The following is an 18,842-nucleotide window of genomic DNA, read 5'->3' as shown; positions in this document are numbered from 1 at the left end:
TTTTCCGAAAAAAGGACCCCGAACCCGATTCTGAGATAACCCACTGGGGACGCTCCTAGTGACCTGACGGACGCACCCAAGAAGTTTCAGAGCCCTCGGGCTACGTTTTGTGGAGTTACGGCCAGTTTAATGAGAGGCTAAATACAGGCTTAATTTCCTACGAAAACATGCCCGCGGAAAATCGCGATTTTCCGAAAAAAGGACTCCGAACCCGATTCTGAGATAACCCACTGGGGACGCTCCTAGTGACCTGACGGACGCACCCAAGAAGTTTCAGAGCCCTCGGGCTACGTTTTGTGGAGTTACGGCCAGTTTAATGAGAGGCTAAATACAGGCTTAATTTCCTATGAAAACATGCCCGCGGAAAATCGCGATTTTCCGAAAAAAGGACCAAGAACCCGATTCTGAGATAACCCACTGGGGACGCTCCTAGTGACCTGACGGACGCACCCAAGAAGTTTCAGAGCCCTCGGGCTACGTTTTGTGGAGTTACGGCCAGTTTAATGAGAGGCTAAATACAGGCTAAATTTCCTACGAAAACATGCCTGCGGAAAATCGCGATTTTCCGGAAAAAGGACCCCGAACCCGATTCTGAGATAACCCACTGGGGACGCTCCTAGTGACCTGACGGACGCACCCAAGAAGTTTCAGAGCCCTCGGGCTACGTTTTGTGGACTTATGGCCAGTTTAATGAGAGGCTAAATACAGGCTTAATTTCCTATGAAAACATGCCCACGGAAAATCGCGATTTTCCGAAAAAAGGACCCCGAACCCGATTCTGAGATAACCCACTGGGGACGCTCCTAGTGACCTGACGGACGCACCCAAGAAGTTTCAGAGCCCTCGGGCTACGTTTTGTGGAGTTACAGCCAGTTTAATGAGAGGCTAAATACAGGCTTAATTTCCTATGAAAACATGCCCGCGGAAAATCGCAATTTTCCGGAAAAAGGACCCCGAACCCGATTCTGAGATAACCCACTGGGGACGCTCCTAGTGACCTGACGGACGCACCCAAGAAGTTTCAGAGCCCTCGGGCTACGTTTTGTGGAGTTACAGCCAGTTTAATGAGAGGCTAAATACAGGCTTAATTTCCTATGAAAACATGCCCGCGGAAAATCGCGATTTTCCGGAAAAAGGACCCCGAACCCGATTCTGAGATAACCCACTGGGGACGCTCCTAGTGACCTGACGGACGCACCCAAGAAGTTTCAGAGCCCTCGGGCTACGTTTTGTGGAGTTACGGCCAGTTTAATGAGAGGCTAAATACAGGCTTAATTTCCTATGAAAACATGCCCGCGGAAAATCGCGATTTTCCGGAAAAAGGACCCCGAACCCGATTCTGAGATAACCCACTGGGGACGCTCCTAGTGACCTGACGGACGCACCCAAGAAGTTTCAGAGCCCTCGGGCTACGTTTTGTGGAGTTACGGCCAGTTTAATGAGAGGCTAAATACAGGCTTAATTTCCTATGAAAACATGCCCGCGGAAAATCGCGATTTTCCGAAAAAAGGACCCCGAACCCGATTCTGAGATAACCCACTGGGGACGCTCCTAGTGACCTGACGGACGCACCCAAGAAGTTTCAGAGCCCTCGGGCTACGTTTTGTGGAGTTACAGCCAGTTTAATGAGAGGCTAAATACAGGCTTAATTTCCTACGAAAACATGCCCGCGGAAAATCGCGATTTTCCGAAAAAAGGACCCCGAACCCGATTCTGAGATAACCCACTGGGGACGCTCCTAGTGACCTGACGGACGCACCCAAGAAGTTTCAGAGCCCTCGGGCTACGTTTTGTGGAGTTACAGCCAGTTTAATGAGAGGCTAAATACAGGCTTAATTTCCTATGAAAACATGCCCGCGGAAAATCGCAATTTTCCGGAAAAAGGACCCCGAACCCGATTCTGAGATAACCCACTGGGGACGCTCCTAGTGACCTGACGGACGCACCCAAGAAGTTTCAGAGCCCTCGGGCTACGTTTTGTGGAGTTACAGCCAGTTTAATGAGAGGCTAAATACAGGCTTAATTTCCTATGAAAACATGCCCGCGGAAAATCGCGATTTTCCGGAAAAAGGACCCCGAACCCGATTCTGAGATAACCCACTGGGGACGCTCCTAGTGACCTGACGGACGCACCCAAGAAGTTTCAGAGCCCTCGGGCTACGTTTTGTGGAGTTACGGCCAGTTTAATGAGAGGCTAAATACAGGCTTAATTTCCTATGAAAACATGCCCGCGGAAAATCGCGATTTTCCGGAAAAAGGACCCCGAACCCGATTCTGAGATAACCCACTGGGGACGCTCCTAGTGACCTGACGGACGCACCCAAGAAGTTTCAGAGCCCTCGGGCTACGTTTTGTGGAGTTACGGCCAGTTTAATGAGAGGCTAAATACAGGCTTAATTTCCTATGAAAACATGCCCGCGGAAAATCGCGATTTTCCGAAAAAAGGACCCCGAACCCGATTCTGAGATAACCCACTGGGGACGCTCCTAGTGACCTGACGGACGCACCCAAGAAGTTTCAGAGCCCTCGGGCTACGTTTTGTGGAGTTACAGCCAGTTTAATGAGAGGCTAAATACAGGCTTAATTTCCTACGAAAACATGCCCGCGGAAAATCGCGATTTTCCGAAAAAAGGACCCCGAACCCGATTCTGAGATAACCCACTGGGGACGCTCCTAGTGACCTGACGGACGCACCCAAGAAGTTTCAGAGCCCTCGGGCTACGTTTTGTGGAGTTACGGCCAGTTTAATGAGAGGCTAAATACAGGCTTAATTTCCTATTAAAACATGCCCGCGGAAAATCGCGATTTTCCGAAAAAAGGACCCCGAACCCGATTCTGAGATAACCCACTGGGGACGCTCCTAGTGACCTGACGGACGCACCCAAGAAGTTTCAGAGCCCTCGGGCTACGTTTTGTGGAGTTACGGCCAGTTTAATGAGAGGCTAAATACAGGCTTAATTTCCTATTAAAACATGCCCGCGGAAAATCGCGATTTTCCGAAAAAAGGACCCCGAACCCGATTCTGAGATAACCCACTGGGGACGCTCCTAGTGACCTGACGGACGCACCCAAGAAGTTTCAGAGCCCTCGGGCTACGTTTTGTGGAGTTACGGCCAGTTTAATGAGAGGCTAAATACAGGCTTAATTTCCTATGAAAACATGCCCGCGGAAAATCGCGATTTTCCGAAAAAAGGACCCCGAACCCGATTCTGAGATAACCCACTGGGGACGCTCCTAGTGACCTGACGGACGCACCCAAGAAGTTTCAGAGCCCTCGGGCTACGTTTTGTGGAGTTACGGCCAGTTTAATGAGAGGCTAAATACAGGCTTAATTTCCTACGAAAACATGCCCGCGGAAAATCGCGATTTTCCGAAAAAAGGACCCCGAACCTGATTCTGAGATAACCCACTGGGGACGCTCCTAGTGACCTGACGGACGCACCCAAGAAGTTTCAGAGCCCTCGGGCTACGTTTTGTGGAGTTACGGCCAGTTTAATGAGAGGCTAAATACAGGCTTAATTTCCTACGAAAACATGCCTGCGGAAAATCGCGATTTTCCGAAAAAAGGACCCCGAACCCGATTCTGAGATAACCCACTGGGGACGCTCCTAGTGACCTGACGGACGCACCCAAGAAGTTTCAGAGCCCTCGGGCTACGTTTTGTGGAGTTATGGCCAGTTTAATGAGAGGCTAAATACAGGCTTAATTTCCTATGAAAACATGCCTGCGGAAAATCGCGATTTTCCGAAAAAAGGACCCCAAACCCGATTCTGAGATAACCCACTGGGGACGCTCCTAGTGACCTGACGGACGCACCCTAGAAGTTTCAGAGCCCTCGGGCTACGTTTTGTGGAGTTACAGCCAGTTTAATGAGAGGCTAAATACAGGCTTAATTTCCTATGAAAACATGCCCGCAGAAAATCGCGATTTTCCGAAAAAAGGACCCCGAACCCGATTCTGAGATAACCCACTGGGGACGCTCCTAGTGACCTGACGGACGCACCCAAGAAGTTTCAGAGCCCTCGGGCTACGTTTTGTGGAGTTACGGCCAGTTTAATGAGAGGCTAAATACAGGCTTAATTTCCTATGAAAACATGCCCGCGGAAAATCGCGATTTTCCGAAAAAAGGACCCCGAACCCGATTCTGATATAACCCACTGGGGACGCTCCTAGTGACCTGACGGACGCACCCTAGAAGTTTCAGAGCCCTCGGGCTACGTTTTGTGGAGTTACGGCCAGTTTAATGAGAGGCTAAATACAGGCCTAATTTCCTGAGGAAAAACTGCTGTGCGAAAAATGTGATTTTCCGAAATTCTGACCCCGAACCCGGTTCTGAGAAATCCCACTGGGGACGCTCCTAGGGACCTGACGGACGCACCCTAGAAGTTTCAGCGTCCTCGGGCTACGTTTTGTGGAGTTACGGCCAGTTGAATGAGAGGCTAAATACAGGCCTAATTTCCTGAGAAAAACTGCTGTGCGAAAAATGCTGATTTTCCGAAATTTGGACCCGGAACCTGGTTCTTTGAAAACCCACTGGGGACGCTCCTAGGGACCTGACGGACGCACCCTAGAAGTATCAGCGTCCTCTGGCTACGTTTTGTGGAGTTACGGTCAGTTGAATGAGAGGCTAAATACAGGCCTAATTTCCTGAGAAAAACTGCCCTGCGAAAAACGCTGATTTTCTGAAATTCGGACCCGGAACCCGATTCTGAGAAAACCCACTGGGGATGCCCCTAGGGACCTGACGGACGCACCCTAGAAGTCTCAGAGCCCTTGGGCTACTTTTTGTGGAGTTATGGCCAGTTGAATGAGAGGCTAAATACGGGCCTTAATTCCTGAGAAAAACTGCCCTGCGAAAAATGCTGATTTTCCAAAATTCAGACCCGGAACCCGGTTCTGAGAAAACCCACTGGGGACGCTCCTAGGGACCTGACGGACGCACCCTAGAAGTTTCAGAGCCCTCGGGCTACGTTTTGTGGAGTTACGGCCAGTTGAATGAGAGGCTAAATACAGGCCTAATTTCCTGAGAAAAACTGCCCTGCGAAAAATGCTGATTTTCTGAAATTCAGACCCCAAACCCGGTTCTGAGAAAACCCACTGGGGACGCTCCTAGGGACCTGACGGACGCACCCTAGAAGTTTCAGCGTCCTCTGGCTACGTTTTGTGGAGTTACGGCCAGTTGAATGAGAGGCTAAATACAGGCCTAATTTCCTGAGAAAAACTGCTGTGCGAAAAACACTGATTTACGGAAATTCGAACCCCGAACCCGCTTCTGAGAAAAACCACTGGGGACGCTCCTAGGGACCTGACGGACGCACCCAAGAAGTTTCAGAGCCATCGGGCTACGTTTTGTGGAGTTACGGCCAGTTGAATGAGAGGCTAAATACGGGCCTAATTTTTGAGAAAAACTGCCCTGCGAAAAACGCTGATTTTCCGAAAATCGGACCACAAACCCGGTTCTGAGAAAACCAACTGGGGACGCTTCTAGGGACCTGACGGACGCACCCTAGAAGTTTCAGAGCCCTTTGGCTACGTTTTGTGGAGTCACGGCCAGTTGAATGAGAGGCTAAATACAGGCCTAAATTCCTGAGAAAAACTGCCCTGTGAAAAACGCTGATTTTCCAAAATTTGGACCCGGAACCCGGTTCTTTGAAAACCCACTGGGGACGCTCCTAGGGACCTGACGGACGCACCCTAGAAGTTTCAGAGCCATCGGGCTACGTTTTGTGGAGTTACGGTCAGTTGAATGAGAGGCTAAATACAGGCCTAAATTCCTGAGAAAAACTGCCCTGCGAAAAACGCTGATTTTCCGAAAATCGGAACCGGAACCCGGTTCTGAGAAAACCCACTGGGGACGCTCCTTGGGACCTGATGGACACACCCTAGAAGTTTCAGAGCCCTCGGGCTACGTTTTGTGGAGTTACGGCCAGTTGAATGAGAGGCTAAATACAGGCCTAATTTCCTGAGAAAAACTGCCCTGCGAAAAACGCTGATTTTCCGAAATTCTGACCCCGAACCCGGTTCTGAGAAAACCCACTGGGGACGCTCCTAGGGACCTGACGGACGCACCCTAGAAGTTTCAGAGCCCTCAGGCTACGTTTTGTGGAGATACGGCCAGTTGAATGAGAGGCTAAATACAGGCCTAAATTCCTGAGAAAAACTGCTGTGCGAAAAACGCTGGTTTTCCGAAATTCGGACCCCAAATCTGGTTCTGAGAAAATCCACTGGGGACGCTCCTAGCGACCTGACGGACGCACCCTAGAAGTTTCAGAGCCCTCGGGCTACGTTTTGTGGAGATACGGCCATTCTTTGATGCTGGGTCTTAAGAGTTTTAACTCTTGTTATGTACTGTCTGTGTTTAATTTTGAGCCCCCTTTTTACATATCTTCTCTTATTTGTGTATTCGCTTGATTAGTCATGCATTACAACTTTGTAATGTCCTTGAATTCAAATTCTCTATTTAGGGACTTAAGCAGATGTGGGATTTAAAATGTGATTCATTAGATTAAGTAATTACATATTCTGTAATTTTCTTAATTTTTTTCTTGTTGTGTGTGTGCAGGTTTTTGTCAAAATTGCAGCCTTTTAACTCTGTGAAAATAGAGTTTGTACTTATGTTCCAGAAAAAAATGTTTTAAATCATATTCTAAATCAATCTCCATCTTTTAGTCTCAATCAAAGGTTGAGGAAACTTCCAGATCATTCCTTAATGGACTTTTTCCCGCCTTTTCTACATTTAACCAGCAGATGGCGACAGTCAAACTATAACTGTAACACCACCTTCGTAAAGGCTGTCATTGAGAATTTAATCAAGAGATAAAACGAATTATTGCATCAAATTGCCTCACATGAAACTGGGAAACACTTCGTTGTTCTGAAGGTTTATTTGGAGCATTAATGTGGTTTGATCGGCAGCCATGTTTGCTTGGTCATGTGTCTTTATGAGGACTTGTTGAGAAGAAGAAGAAGAAGAAGAAGAAGAAGAAGAAGAAGATGGTGATGCTGCGGTCGGAGGTGAACATGTCTGGTGGATGCTGAGCTCTATCAGCAGCCTCTCATCCTCTCATCCATCCTCCTCCAGCAGATCAAAGAGCCAACATGACCGCGGAGCAGCTCACCCTGTAGCACCACAGGGAGCCGGAATAAGACAGGTAAATGAAACAACCAGCGGAATATGGGAGAATATTCTAGGCCTGAGTGTTTTTACTTCACATGTTAGAGGTGCGTATCAATGTGAGTCACACAGAGACTCACCAAAACGAGCTACAGGTAAATGTCTTCAAACGAAGGACGTTGTTATTATTCCAGCGAACGCATCGTTCTGTTGTTCTATTGTTCTCTTTATCCAGTCATGCTTCACTGCTTTAATATTTTATGAGACACAAACGTCTCCATCTTTATTCTTTTCTTTACAGATGAAATGGCGTTCATGTCCCGGTTTTCCCGGTCCCGGAGCAGCTCCAGGTCCCCGAACCGAAAAGATACAGAGCGCGTCTCCCCGGTCCTGAGCGTGTCCGAGCTGGAGAGGCTGCTCTGCACGGGGAAAACAGCCTGTAACCATGCGGATGAAGTGTGGCCACGGCTGTACATCGGAGATCAGTGAGTCCACACAAAGAAACTCACCGAATAAAAGCTGTTTTATAGCGAGGATGCCAAACTGTGGAAATACGGGAGACTGAGGACTGGAACACCTTTTCTTTTTTTCTTTTCAAACCAACAATAAAGGGAAAAATTGCATGTTAAAAAGATACCTTACAGCCTTTTTTTAATTTCAGTGTTATACTACCTAATGCTTTCCTATGCAACAATACCATGGAATTAATTTATTTATTGGTTTGATTTTTCAAGAGTTTAAGTGATTTTACTCAATAACTGGGGACACCATGTGATTTGCCCCATTTTTGGATTTTTTTGTCTTCTAAAAATATTCAGATACAAGCTTGTTTCCCAATGTACCCCCCCCCCCAAATAAATAAACAAATAAATAAATAAAATTTATTTATAAACAATACTTTATTCATCACATGGCAATTTAGTCATTACAGTTGCTGCCCTTGATCTGGATCGTTGTAAACTCTGTCCTGCCGCTCTGTCCTGCCGCTCTGTCCTGCCGCTCTGTCAGTTGATCTTGGGTGAAATCCCAGAGATGAGTATCCTGATGCAGCCACGTCTCCTTAAGGCTCACCATACTGCATTCACTAAACTCCATCTGACTCTTGGCTCATCCTGCTAGCTCCTCCATCTCATTTAGCAGAGGTATCATGTTGTCCATAGCAAGATAGGAAAGGCAGAGCTTATATCTCCTCCTCAAAAGCCTCCGTCATCTTGCTCCAGCTCTCTTCCCTCCTCTGCATCCCTGTGCAGACATAAATTAGCTCATAGCAAACTCTGGTACAGCAGACTGTACACTCTCAGGATGAATAAATAAAATGATATCTGCCAGCATCTCAGGTAGGATTTTAAATTGGGGAGTTTCACTTTGAATACTTTTAAATCTTTTTTTATATTTGGGCTTTAAAATGGTCCGTGTACCACTTTTATTTAGCTTAGTGTTAGCTGTCTGTCTGCAAACACCCAAGTCTTGCTGATTGAACAAACATCTTCTCCAACTTCTCTTCTATAAACCTTTTGAAGTCCAGTAAAAGTCTCCTCTCTCCTGCAGAGACATCGCATCAGACCGCCGCGAGCTGGCCAAACTCGGCATCACACACATCCTGAACTGTGCTCAGAGTAAGTGGCGAGGTGGAGCCGAGTATTACGCCGGGATGAACATCACCTACCACGGCATCGAGGCTCACGACTCCCCAACCTTTGACATGAGCGTCAACTTCTACCCTGCTGCTGAGTTCATCCACAAAGCCCTCACAAGTGGAGGTCAGTCTGCAGACATATGGACATCACTCAGTTTTTCTCACCTCACCAGGTTTATTCTTCTGCTCTGTGACAGCTCCTGACATCACTTGTGACTTTGCTTATTTATTCAGAACAGTCCACTGAAGTATTCGACTTGTGTTTGTCTTTTTGCATTGGTGGATTTTGATTGTTGGATTTCTTGTGAAACCTCAGTCAGAGCAAAGGTAGGAAAGATGAATCCGTTTATTTCCCTTGAGGCTGGTTCAAAGCCGCTCTGAACTGTCAGGATTCCTGAAAGCAACAGTGACAGCTCAGAGCGAGAGAGTGTGGAGCTGTACCTGTGGATGGCAGGCAGGTTTTTAATTCTTTAAGACAAAGAGTATACAGGTATATTCCCTAAGGTCATCATCTGCCTTTGTTTACTGTTTTCTTCACCTGAAAAATAGTTATCACACACATTATCTTAACCAGTGGTGTGCGGTCAGGGGAGGCAGTGCCTCCCCTAGGCTAACAAGAAAAAATATATATATATTTTCAAATTTAAAAAAATATATTTTTTTTTATAAAAATATTTTTTCCAGTTGTTTGTATACAATTTGTCATAATTAAAAAATAAAAAAGGAAGTTGCTTATCTGTCAATAAGAGGGAGGCTAACAGGGGACGGACAGCGTTTCGCGCTGGCTTCATGCTTGTCATGTGCGTCGGAGGCAGAGACTCCGAGAGAGAGAGGGAGACCGTTTACTTGAAATCACAACGTTTTGCAGGTTTGCGCATGCCTACTAAGGTCTCACGCTGATTAACATGGGAATCGATGAGGCACAGCGCTTCTCTGCCTCCGCAGGTTGTAATACCGCGCCCTCTTTGAGGTCTCGCGATAGTTTGTTAGTGCAGACGTTAAATAGAGTATACCGGAGGTGCCTGGCCTGTGTTCTTGTGTTGTTGAGATACAGGTTTTGTTCGTATTTTGCTCTTTCTCCTGTGATGTAAATCCTTTAGAAATGCAGGTGAATGTATGTTTCGGGTTTTAATTGGCATTTCGTCTCGTTAACTCTGGGACTTCTGCCTGTCTCCGAACCGGAGATGGGAAAGCTGATTAACATTTATTTACTTGGCTCCTTGCCGGTAACCGGTGTCTAGGAGTCCGGGCCAAAGTGAGGGAAAAGACTAAAGAGGAGGGAAAAAGGTGCACCTTGTGCACAACCGCACATTTATTGAGGAAACAAAGACCAAAATAATGTACTCCCACCCCACACACACCATGCATGCACTCAGACCGTCTCTCCATATGTCACATGCATGCACGCGCGCGCACACACACACACACACACACACACACACACACACACACACACACAACACAGACTTTCACTGCGTTAAAGGGGCAGGGCTGGCCAGTAACAGTTTGTATTAGTAAATGTGAGCAGTGCACCGTATACATAACACACACATACAGAAGTTTCAACTTTAGCTGGCTGCCTGCCTCCCTCGTCATGGACCTCACCACATGTTACTGATCTTAACAAATATTTTAAGGAAAAATTTCCCCACGTCTGTTTCCTTTCCCTAAAAACTGATATGAGGTGGAGGCAGTGTTGTGGTACTCAAATCCAGGATTTGTGACTTGACTTGGACTTGAGCATTGACTGCATGGGACTCAGATGATAGGGAGGACTGTGCTCCTGTTATTAACAGAACTTCACTGATAGTTTAATTCTCCAGACACGCCAACATTATGATAGAATCAAGTAGTATAAGCATTTCAACCATGTCATTTTACTAAATTCAGTGGGGTGTGCCTCCAGTCTTTGGCACGTTGTTGTTATCAGGGATGTAAGCTGCCAATAGAGGCACGTTTGCAATTTATACTCCAGATTAGACAGCAAATATAATGTAAAAGTGAAGAAATATTGATACTGCAATATATCGCAATACTTTAACCTGTGATAAAATATTGATATTTCAACTCTTAATATCGATATTTTTGTTAAAATGAAAATTTATATTTTAGCTGAGTTGGAAGTACTATTTGTCTTCGGCACCATGACTGCGATAGATGGCACCGAGAGGCTACTTCCCTGTATGTTGCCCATAAACTGTATAATGAATATATTATTTTCAAAATACTTTATTCCTAAACTTGATGAAGTGGGTTTTGATGCTGTAAACATCAATGTTTTCTCTCTTTTCTTGGGTCAGTTGGTTTAAAATCATTTGAAGTTTAAACTTACAGTGTGGTACACTAATAAAATAGTAATCATAGTCGTGTTTTGTGCAATATTAGATTTTTTATGTGTTACATTGGTTACACCAAGTGACATTTTTCAGTTTCCGACTGACCATGTCTTTCAACCAATACATTTTTTTTTTGCAACATTAGTTTAATGTCACAGTAGTTTAAGTGACAAACTTAATATACTTAACCACAATAAAATTGAAAAGCTGTTTTCAATCAAATAGTTAACTGGGTAGAATATCGCAATATTGGATTATTATCCTATCGTAAGCCAAGTATCGTGATGATTATTGTATCGTGAGGTTCTTGCCAATACTCACCCCTAATGTAAACAAAACTTTAAAGAGGGGTGCTTGGTATTTACACTGCCCCCCAGATACCCAGGAGCAAGGGCGGACAGGTGTACGGGGATACCGGGGATTTCCTCGGTGGGCCGATGGGCCGCAGGGAGGGGGATGGGCAGATCAGGTTGTGGCTGGGTGGTGGTGTTTTTTTTTTTTTCGGTCCCAGCCCGGCACTGCCCTGGAGTAGCTTTATATGATTTACAGCTCAAACTTATCATGGACCAGTTTGAAGATCATGCAATGACCTCATCAGCTGAAGATCTGTCAAAGATCTTGTGCTGTTTTTTCACTTACAGTCAGATTCTGCATATGTTTAGTATTAGGGTGCCGGGAACTAGTGTACACATCACAAATCACAAATTTAGTACTTATCGTCTTGGAGCTCTCTTTTTGATCTCCACCAACTCTGGAGGGAAAACCTGGTTCTGTTGCTGCTAAATGCTTTGTTTTGTTCAACGGCTGATCCATAACTTTGTCTTGCTCTGTGTGAACTCTGTATGAAGCGGAGCAGGTCTTTGAAGCCCGAGTTTGTTTCTAAAAACTAAAACACCACTGTTAAGTATTCAACAAAAAAAGAACATGCTACAACTCAGTTTAAATCTTCACAGAATTGTATGTAGGTTCATCACTTCGTAAAATGTTTACATCTTTTAAAAAAAAAAAATCTGCCCTAAAAGATGAACTGAAGAAACATAGGCATGAAAAAGAAGCAGATGGGCCAATTCAATTTCATGTTGTGTGTTTTTGTGTCAGGTAAGGTGCTAGTTCACTGCACTGTGGGAGTGAGTCGCTCAGCCACCCTGGTGCTGGCCTACCTTATGATCAGACAGAACCTGACCCTGGTAGAGGCCATCAAGACCGTCAAGGACCACAGAGGAGTCATCCCCAACCGGGGCTTCCTCCGTCAGCTCAACGGCCTGGACGGCATCCTGAGAGAGAGCCGTAAGACGTCCCCACAGAGCTGAAAAATCACATGTATACACACACGAACACACACGCACACACGCACACAACTTGAGGTAGCAGTCTAGACACGTTGCTCAGAGAAAATGGGACCAATTGGCCACAAAATGTGGTTCGGAGACTTGGGCCCTGTAGCAGCAAGTGATCACAAGGTTTAGCAGTATCTTCCATTCAATTTCTTTTTCCTCCTTATTCCTGTTCGGGTAAGGTTTGGGTCCCTGAAGCAAATAACTAAATAGGCAGAATGTTACATTTAGGAGCAACAAGGGTCTGGGAAAAAGCAAAAATAGAAATAATTATTTGTTGTTCTTCTGATTGTGAAAAGAGGACGATATATATTGTCCTGCAATGATGGGCAAACAATCAGTGCGAGAAACATCAACTTCTTTGAAAGTTTATGAATCATATTTCTATTTTAAATCTCAGCTTTATCATGTTGGCAGAATTTGAGTGTACTGAATAGTAGTTTTGGCCTTTAAACACTGAAAGAAGACGATGTAACCAGGTGACCAAAAAATGCACCACATAACCTCAAACCCCTGTGAAATTTCTACTCCCAAAACCTGTTTCCTTATATTTTCTTGTCTGCCTTTCTAAAACTCACTGCCAAGACAAGATTATAATAGAAAACAAAAGACAGCTACAACAAAAGTTCAGACTGTTCACATCTCATAGAAACATTCAACCTCTGAGTTTGAGCTGCCCTGCGTTGCTCAACGAATCATAGTATAGTATATTAGTATTTTTCTGATATATACAACTTCTTCATCTTTCTAATTCAATGTCAAACCATTCCAATCGGCTTGAACCTTTTATGACAGTTACACCCTCAAAAAGGATAAAAACAAAACAAAAACTGGGTGTTGGTCGATGGTACTCTCTCCATTCTTTGGTACATTTCCTCTCATTTAGGAAATGTTTCTGTGCACGTAGAATAGAAGAAATGTGTCAGTATATACAGTCGTACTGTGACAGTTCAGTGTGTGTATAAAGATAATACCAGGACTGTATGAAAAACGATATATGTAAAGTAAAACCAGTGCTGTCGTGCTTAAAAAAGGTTCAGCGCTGTTTCAGTATTTGCTGGTCTTCCCTCGACTTCCTTTTTGTATTCAGCAAGTGTCATTAAGGAGAACTCATGAAGTAGTTGTAGCCCAGGTCTGAACCAGCACAGTTATGTAGCCTGCTGACTTTAAGTTTATGCTGTTGTTAAAAATCTGTACAAGATACATATTATAGAATATAATGATGGGTTTTTTTCTTTTAGGGGGGTATTGTAGATGTTCAGTGCTGTGTTACAGGAAAAATATGCTTTTCTCTAAACTTAAAATGTTTTGTTTAAAATTCTGTTGGATACTTGGAACTAAATCAGTCTAATTGTATTCAAGGCCATTTGGACTGGATTAGTGTAAAGAGGAGATGGAGGATTTTTTATGTAAAGACATTTCAGAAAATAATGCAATGCTGAAAAATTATTACTAGGTTTTACTTGGCGACTACACAATTTTTCAGTTAAGTACCCATTGGTGAAAACTTAATGTAGTTTCATTGTTGTGCTGCTGTATTTGGTTGCAAATGATAGCAAAGATAGCCCATCCAACATCAAAGCCCCTCAAGGGTTATACTAGTTTTATGTATTAAATTTTATTATTGGAGCAACTTCGCACCGCCACTTAACTTTTCTGCACTGTCTGCACTGAGGAAACAGTGTAACAGGATATATTCCAGAAGCTACCATGAACTGGACAAGTGTTAGCTTCTGTCATGTTCACACTGGACACGAATGGTCACACCATGTGACTGTTTAGTGTTTACTTGTTTAATTAGCGAGTAACCAAAGACGCACTTTTTGGAAGAGTCGCACAGTTTCCTCTAAATGCCACTCACTCTCGTCTGTTGTCACCAAGCAGGATCAAGCTTCAACACATTGAAAGGTGCATTCAGTCATGCTAAATGGGGCAGTGCTACCAGCCGCGGCTGATAGCCGGACTAGTGACAGTGACAGTGACAAAAAAAAAGTTTTCACAATTTATCAGGTTATTCGACCTCCTTTCTCACTTTCCGCTAATGATTTGCCCAAATTCAGATTTTTCAACTCTCGTTAACCAGTGAACTGAGGGAGTTATGGGTCTAGAATTGGTAAAACTGATTTTATTTGCATTTCATTCAAGCCATTCTTGAATAACAACATATGGGATTAGAGTAAGCTCGATCTTGGCTTTCATGCCAGGGTCTCCACACTCTTGAAAAAATTGCTGGATTTGTTGCTAGTCTCTTTTTTGAAGCAGAGTTGCTAGGGCGGTTTGTAAAGTTGCTGAACATAGCCAAAAAGTCACTACAATGGCAACCCTGCACAATCGCCCTTACCTCTGATTGGCCAATGCGCTGGATGCCTGTTGGGGTGAAGCTATGGCAGACCTTGGAGTTTAGGGCCCACCCCCCAATGCGTCATGAATCAGTTAGTAGATCATTATGCAATTTCAGCAGGTCTTGTGAAGATCTTGAATGTTTTGATCAGTTTGCAGACAGATTCAGAGATTCCCACAACATATGAATATATAGAGGTTTGAAAATCTGCAGATGTTAAGTTTGAACAAAAGTACTTCATTAACCTGACACACCAGTTTCACATACCTGCCACGGAAATATGTCACTAGTCCATCTGGGTAGCAGCTCTTCGTATTTGTTTTCAGAGGCGGGAGTTTGAAAAAAATCAGCAGCTGGTGATTGGACGACTGTTTTTGATTGATACACTCACCACAGACCAATCCGCATCAAGCCACAGTATGATGTAGCTTACCTGCGCTGCTGCTGAGAAACAATAGACAAACAACTACAGGAACATGAGAAACAGCTGTGATAATGGCTTAGACGACTGCTGCCGTTTTTGCAAAGTGGACTTAAGAATCAAAGGAACACTGACAAGTACGAAAATTTGCTGACGTCACATATGTTCGTCACTTCTGCTGTTCTCACAGCTTCCGCCTCTCCCTCCTCTCTTCCCTGATTGGGCCTGTCAAAATTTAGCCAAGTGAAATCGTTGGTCAATGGAGCCCGGCAAGATGGATCTGCAGGATTTCAGAAACTGAATCAGGCAGGTCCATCTGCTCTGCAAGGTTAGTACTTTATATCCATGTTTGAAATATGTCTTCCCAAGCACTGGTCAACTAAGGTAGAATTTTGCAACATTCTTCATAGTTACATGATGGGTAAATCTGAAATACAGCAGTTCAGCACAGAGGTTAGTTTTGTTCATGAATTGTGTTTGGAATAAAATTTCCTGATTAAATCCTCTATACCTCCCATAGAGTATATAACCCAGTCCAAATGGCCTGTTACACCAATCACTGACACTAAGCAACCTCTAGTTTTACCACTCCAACTTTAAAGTGACTGTTAGCTGTCTGGAGTAGCACTTGTAGTGATAGTCTATTATTCTATTACTTGGAGCATAAAGAGTAGATGAGCAGTTGGAGAAAATACCACAAATGTGCCATTGCAAAAGCTACCAACTGCCTGGACCACGGGAGAGTACAGCGTTCAGAGCTGTACGGCACTCTCCTGTCTGGGTGTTCGGCTCGTGTTCTCCTGCCGATATGAAACAATAGAAGATCCTATGCTGAATTTTAAACCAGCGTTTCAGAAACCCTCCTCTGTGTTTTATTAATGATTACCTCAAGTACTACTTCATAGATATTTTCTGTGACTTGTGGCTGTGATCTTTGTCTGTGCTGTTCCACGCCACCACAAAAGAACATGTAAGGGGAAAGAGACACAATTTTTTTAAGCTCTAGAGCAGAAAAGTGTAAAGATGGGTAAATATGTACAGTATAAACAGTTTAAAGCCTGAGGGGAATTTGCCTCTTAGTATGCTGCTAAGAGTTGAGCAGGAGGGCGCTCATGTCTGTTGATATGGCTTTGAGTCCAAAGGTATGAGCTTCTTTTAGCTTTGTGTGAAGACCGATAACAGAAAAAACAGATCAGCTGGCTCCCTCTATAGCCTAAAAAATATGTAATGCTTTTAAAACATACAATTTAGTTTCTACCAATGTTTTAACAACATGCTTTACATTGAATTTTCTTTCAAGGTTTATGCATTAAATAAGATTCTGTCAATGTTAGCAGTTAATAAAATTTATAGACTTCGAAAAGTTGGATCTATGAACCGGCTGCATTTGAAGAAGTCTCAAAAACCGATCAGTCTACAAATGCACCCTCCAAAATGTGCAGCTCTTGAATTGGGACACAGCTATTCAAACAAATTGAAAGTATATTGTCAGACTGGTTAGCTCATGCGTTGTGACATAAATGTTAAAACACGGATACAACTTTGTACTTATCTTAGGTTACATGAGGTTAGTTGTGTCGACTTTCGAGGCTGCCAGGTGGTGAAAGCAACACTTAAGGTGCTTCTCGTCCAGTAGTTCCAGGAACCACATGGTTCCTCTTGTCCATTGTTTGACTGCGTTTCCACCGAGGCCTGAAGTCCCCTGAGTACTATGCACATCAGGCCGATGACATATGGAGACGAAATAAAAGTCACTGCATTCGACCACCAGACCAGAAGAGGGCAGTGAGAGATGAAGGCCATTCAGCAAAGATGACACGGTATAAAAAGACAGACCAGCTTAGTTATGTGCAACAATACAGTTAGCCTGTTAGCATGGAGCAGATGGAGCCTGTGCTGGTTTTCACCATACTTCATTCCGCTGCAGCAGTTCTGACAAAACTGTTTCAAAAGGATGGCTATACACTGGCTGATCTCTGCCAGATATCTGATGAGAAGATTTGGACAATTGAGGTGACAGAGACGCATTGACACTATCAGGCTCAAAGGAGACCATTGTTTAGGAGTTATTAAACCAAGTCACTCACAGCTAAGTTCTCCCAATCAGAAATCCTCAGCTTAGAGGCCCCGCCTCTTAAAGTTTGTGGACCACTAGAAATTACTACTCCCCAGGCTGGGCTGCCTCAAGGGGTAGATCAACTACCCAGAACTAAAATTTGACTGTAGTCCCTGCGGTTGAATGCCTATAGTTCCTCAGAAACTCTCCAGTTTTTTTTTTTAAAGTTGAAAAGCACCTTTAGTGACTAAAAGGTTATTAGGCCCTAGAAAGATGTTACTTCCTAACAGGGACACAGTAAGCCTGTTAAATCCACTCTTAATAATATTCTTGTTTATGGATTTGATTAGATTAAAAATGTCCAAATTCAGCAGCAGGTATGAATACTCAAATATACTAAGTCACAGTTTTTAAACTAATAGATACCAAAACATTTACTGAGGGATACTGTTAGCTGATATTTTATTTTTACTGATCTGTGTGAGCTGCTTTTCTCTGCTTTCAGTCTTCATGCCTAACTACACTCAGAGCTAAGAGGCAAATTTTTCCAGAAATGTCCTTTAAAATATTTTGTAATGTAGCTTTGAGAATCAAAGTTGATCATCTAACTATCAGGACACTGCTGTCTCATAAGCATTGTGTGTAAACTTAGTATCCATTTGCATCAAAGCTGGCTTCTTGGGGACCAAAATTTGATCCAAGGGGCCGCATCAGACCCCTGCATCCCTGTTGTAAAAAAATATTTTCATGATATCCTGCATATTTTAAATTGGCAGTTTTTGTATAGTATTTGGAGTGAAGTTTAAAGGTACTCCTAAAGTCCAGATTCAACTCTTCAAAGCTAATTTCCCAGTACATTCAATGTCAGGGGAACAGAAGGAAATCTCTGTTAATGCAATGATGTCCTCATAAAGCAGAACTTGCCTTTCTAAGTCAATCCTCTCAGATAAAAACAGAAAACAAGCATTAAATAGGCAAACTGCCCAAAGTGTCTTTGGACTGGCTCATTCCAATCATCACAACCTTTACCTTACCATATTAAATCTTTACATTTTGCATTTGTGGATTTCCTGTGATTGGTCGTCGGTCTCCATCCCATTTATATTCTTGTGAAACTTTTCTTTTCTTACTGCGACCTTTCTGTCGTAAAACTTGACTTCTTTTGAGGTTCATTTAAGGAGAAACTGGCAGAGGAGATGTTGATGCCTTAAATCTGTGTACTTCAAGTTCTTTTTCACTTTAGTTTCTATGTTTTTATTGTAACCACTGATCATTTGATAAATTCTGTACTTGATCAAATTAAAGACCTCTCTCAAAACTCTTGTGCCAATTTTTTGTTGTTGAACAGCACCACATTTTACCATCATTAAGCGCAAGACTCCAGTTTAAAAATATGAAGCCCTAGAAGTACTGAAGACTGCTGCTCCTCAAGTGTCTACCAGAGGCTGTCTCCAGAAAAAAACAGAAACCAAAAACATAAGTATTTAAAAAGTTGATCTTTACATCAGAGAAAATCGTGCATAAACCCTGGTTCGAAACGTGATTTTGGTCAGATTAGATCATTTCTCTATCAGCACACACTGTGCACAAGGTATTTTTTTCTT

The 18,842-nt window shown here is 43.7% G+C and overlaps 1 protein-coding gene across 1 annotated transcript; it reads left to right on the top strand.

Moving 5' to 3' along the window:
• The first annotated feature begins 6,774 nt into the window (after positions 1-6,774).
• Positions 6,775-18,548, top strand: dusp26 (dual specificity phosphatase 26). Its single transcript, XM_074690809.1, has 4 exons — positions 6,775-7,151; positions 7,416-7,599; positions 8,663-8,874; positions 12,185-18,548. The coding sequence occupies exons 2-4, from the start codon at positions 7,421-7,423 to the stop codon at positions 12,394-12,396; spliced, it is 603 nt and encodes a 200-aa protein (XP_074546910.1). The 5' UTR covers positions 6,775-7,151; positions 7,416-7,420; the 3' UTR covers positions 12,397-18,548.
• Positions 18,549-18,842: the final 294 nt, after the last annotated feature.

Source organism: Halichoeres trimaculatus, unplaced genomic scaffold (genome assembly GCF_033239565.1).
Source record: "Halichoeres trimaculatus isolate MK-OKI-2021-1 unplaced genomic scaffold, fHalTri1.1 fHalTri1_scaffold_16, whole genome shotgun sequence".
NCBI classification, from domain to species: domain Eukaryota; kingdom Metazoa; phylum Chordata; class Actinopteri; order Labriformes; family Labridae; genus Halichoeres; species Halichoeres trimaculatus.
Note: the sequence above shows the minus strand (reverse complement) of the source record. Positions and strands in the feature narration are given on the sequence as shown.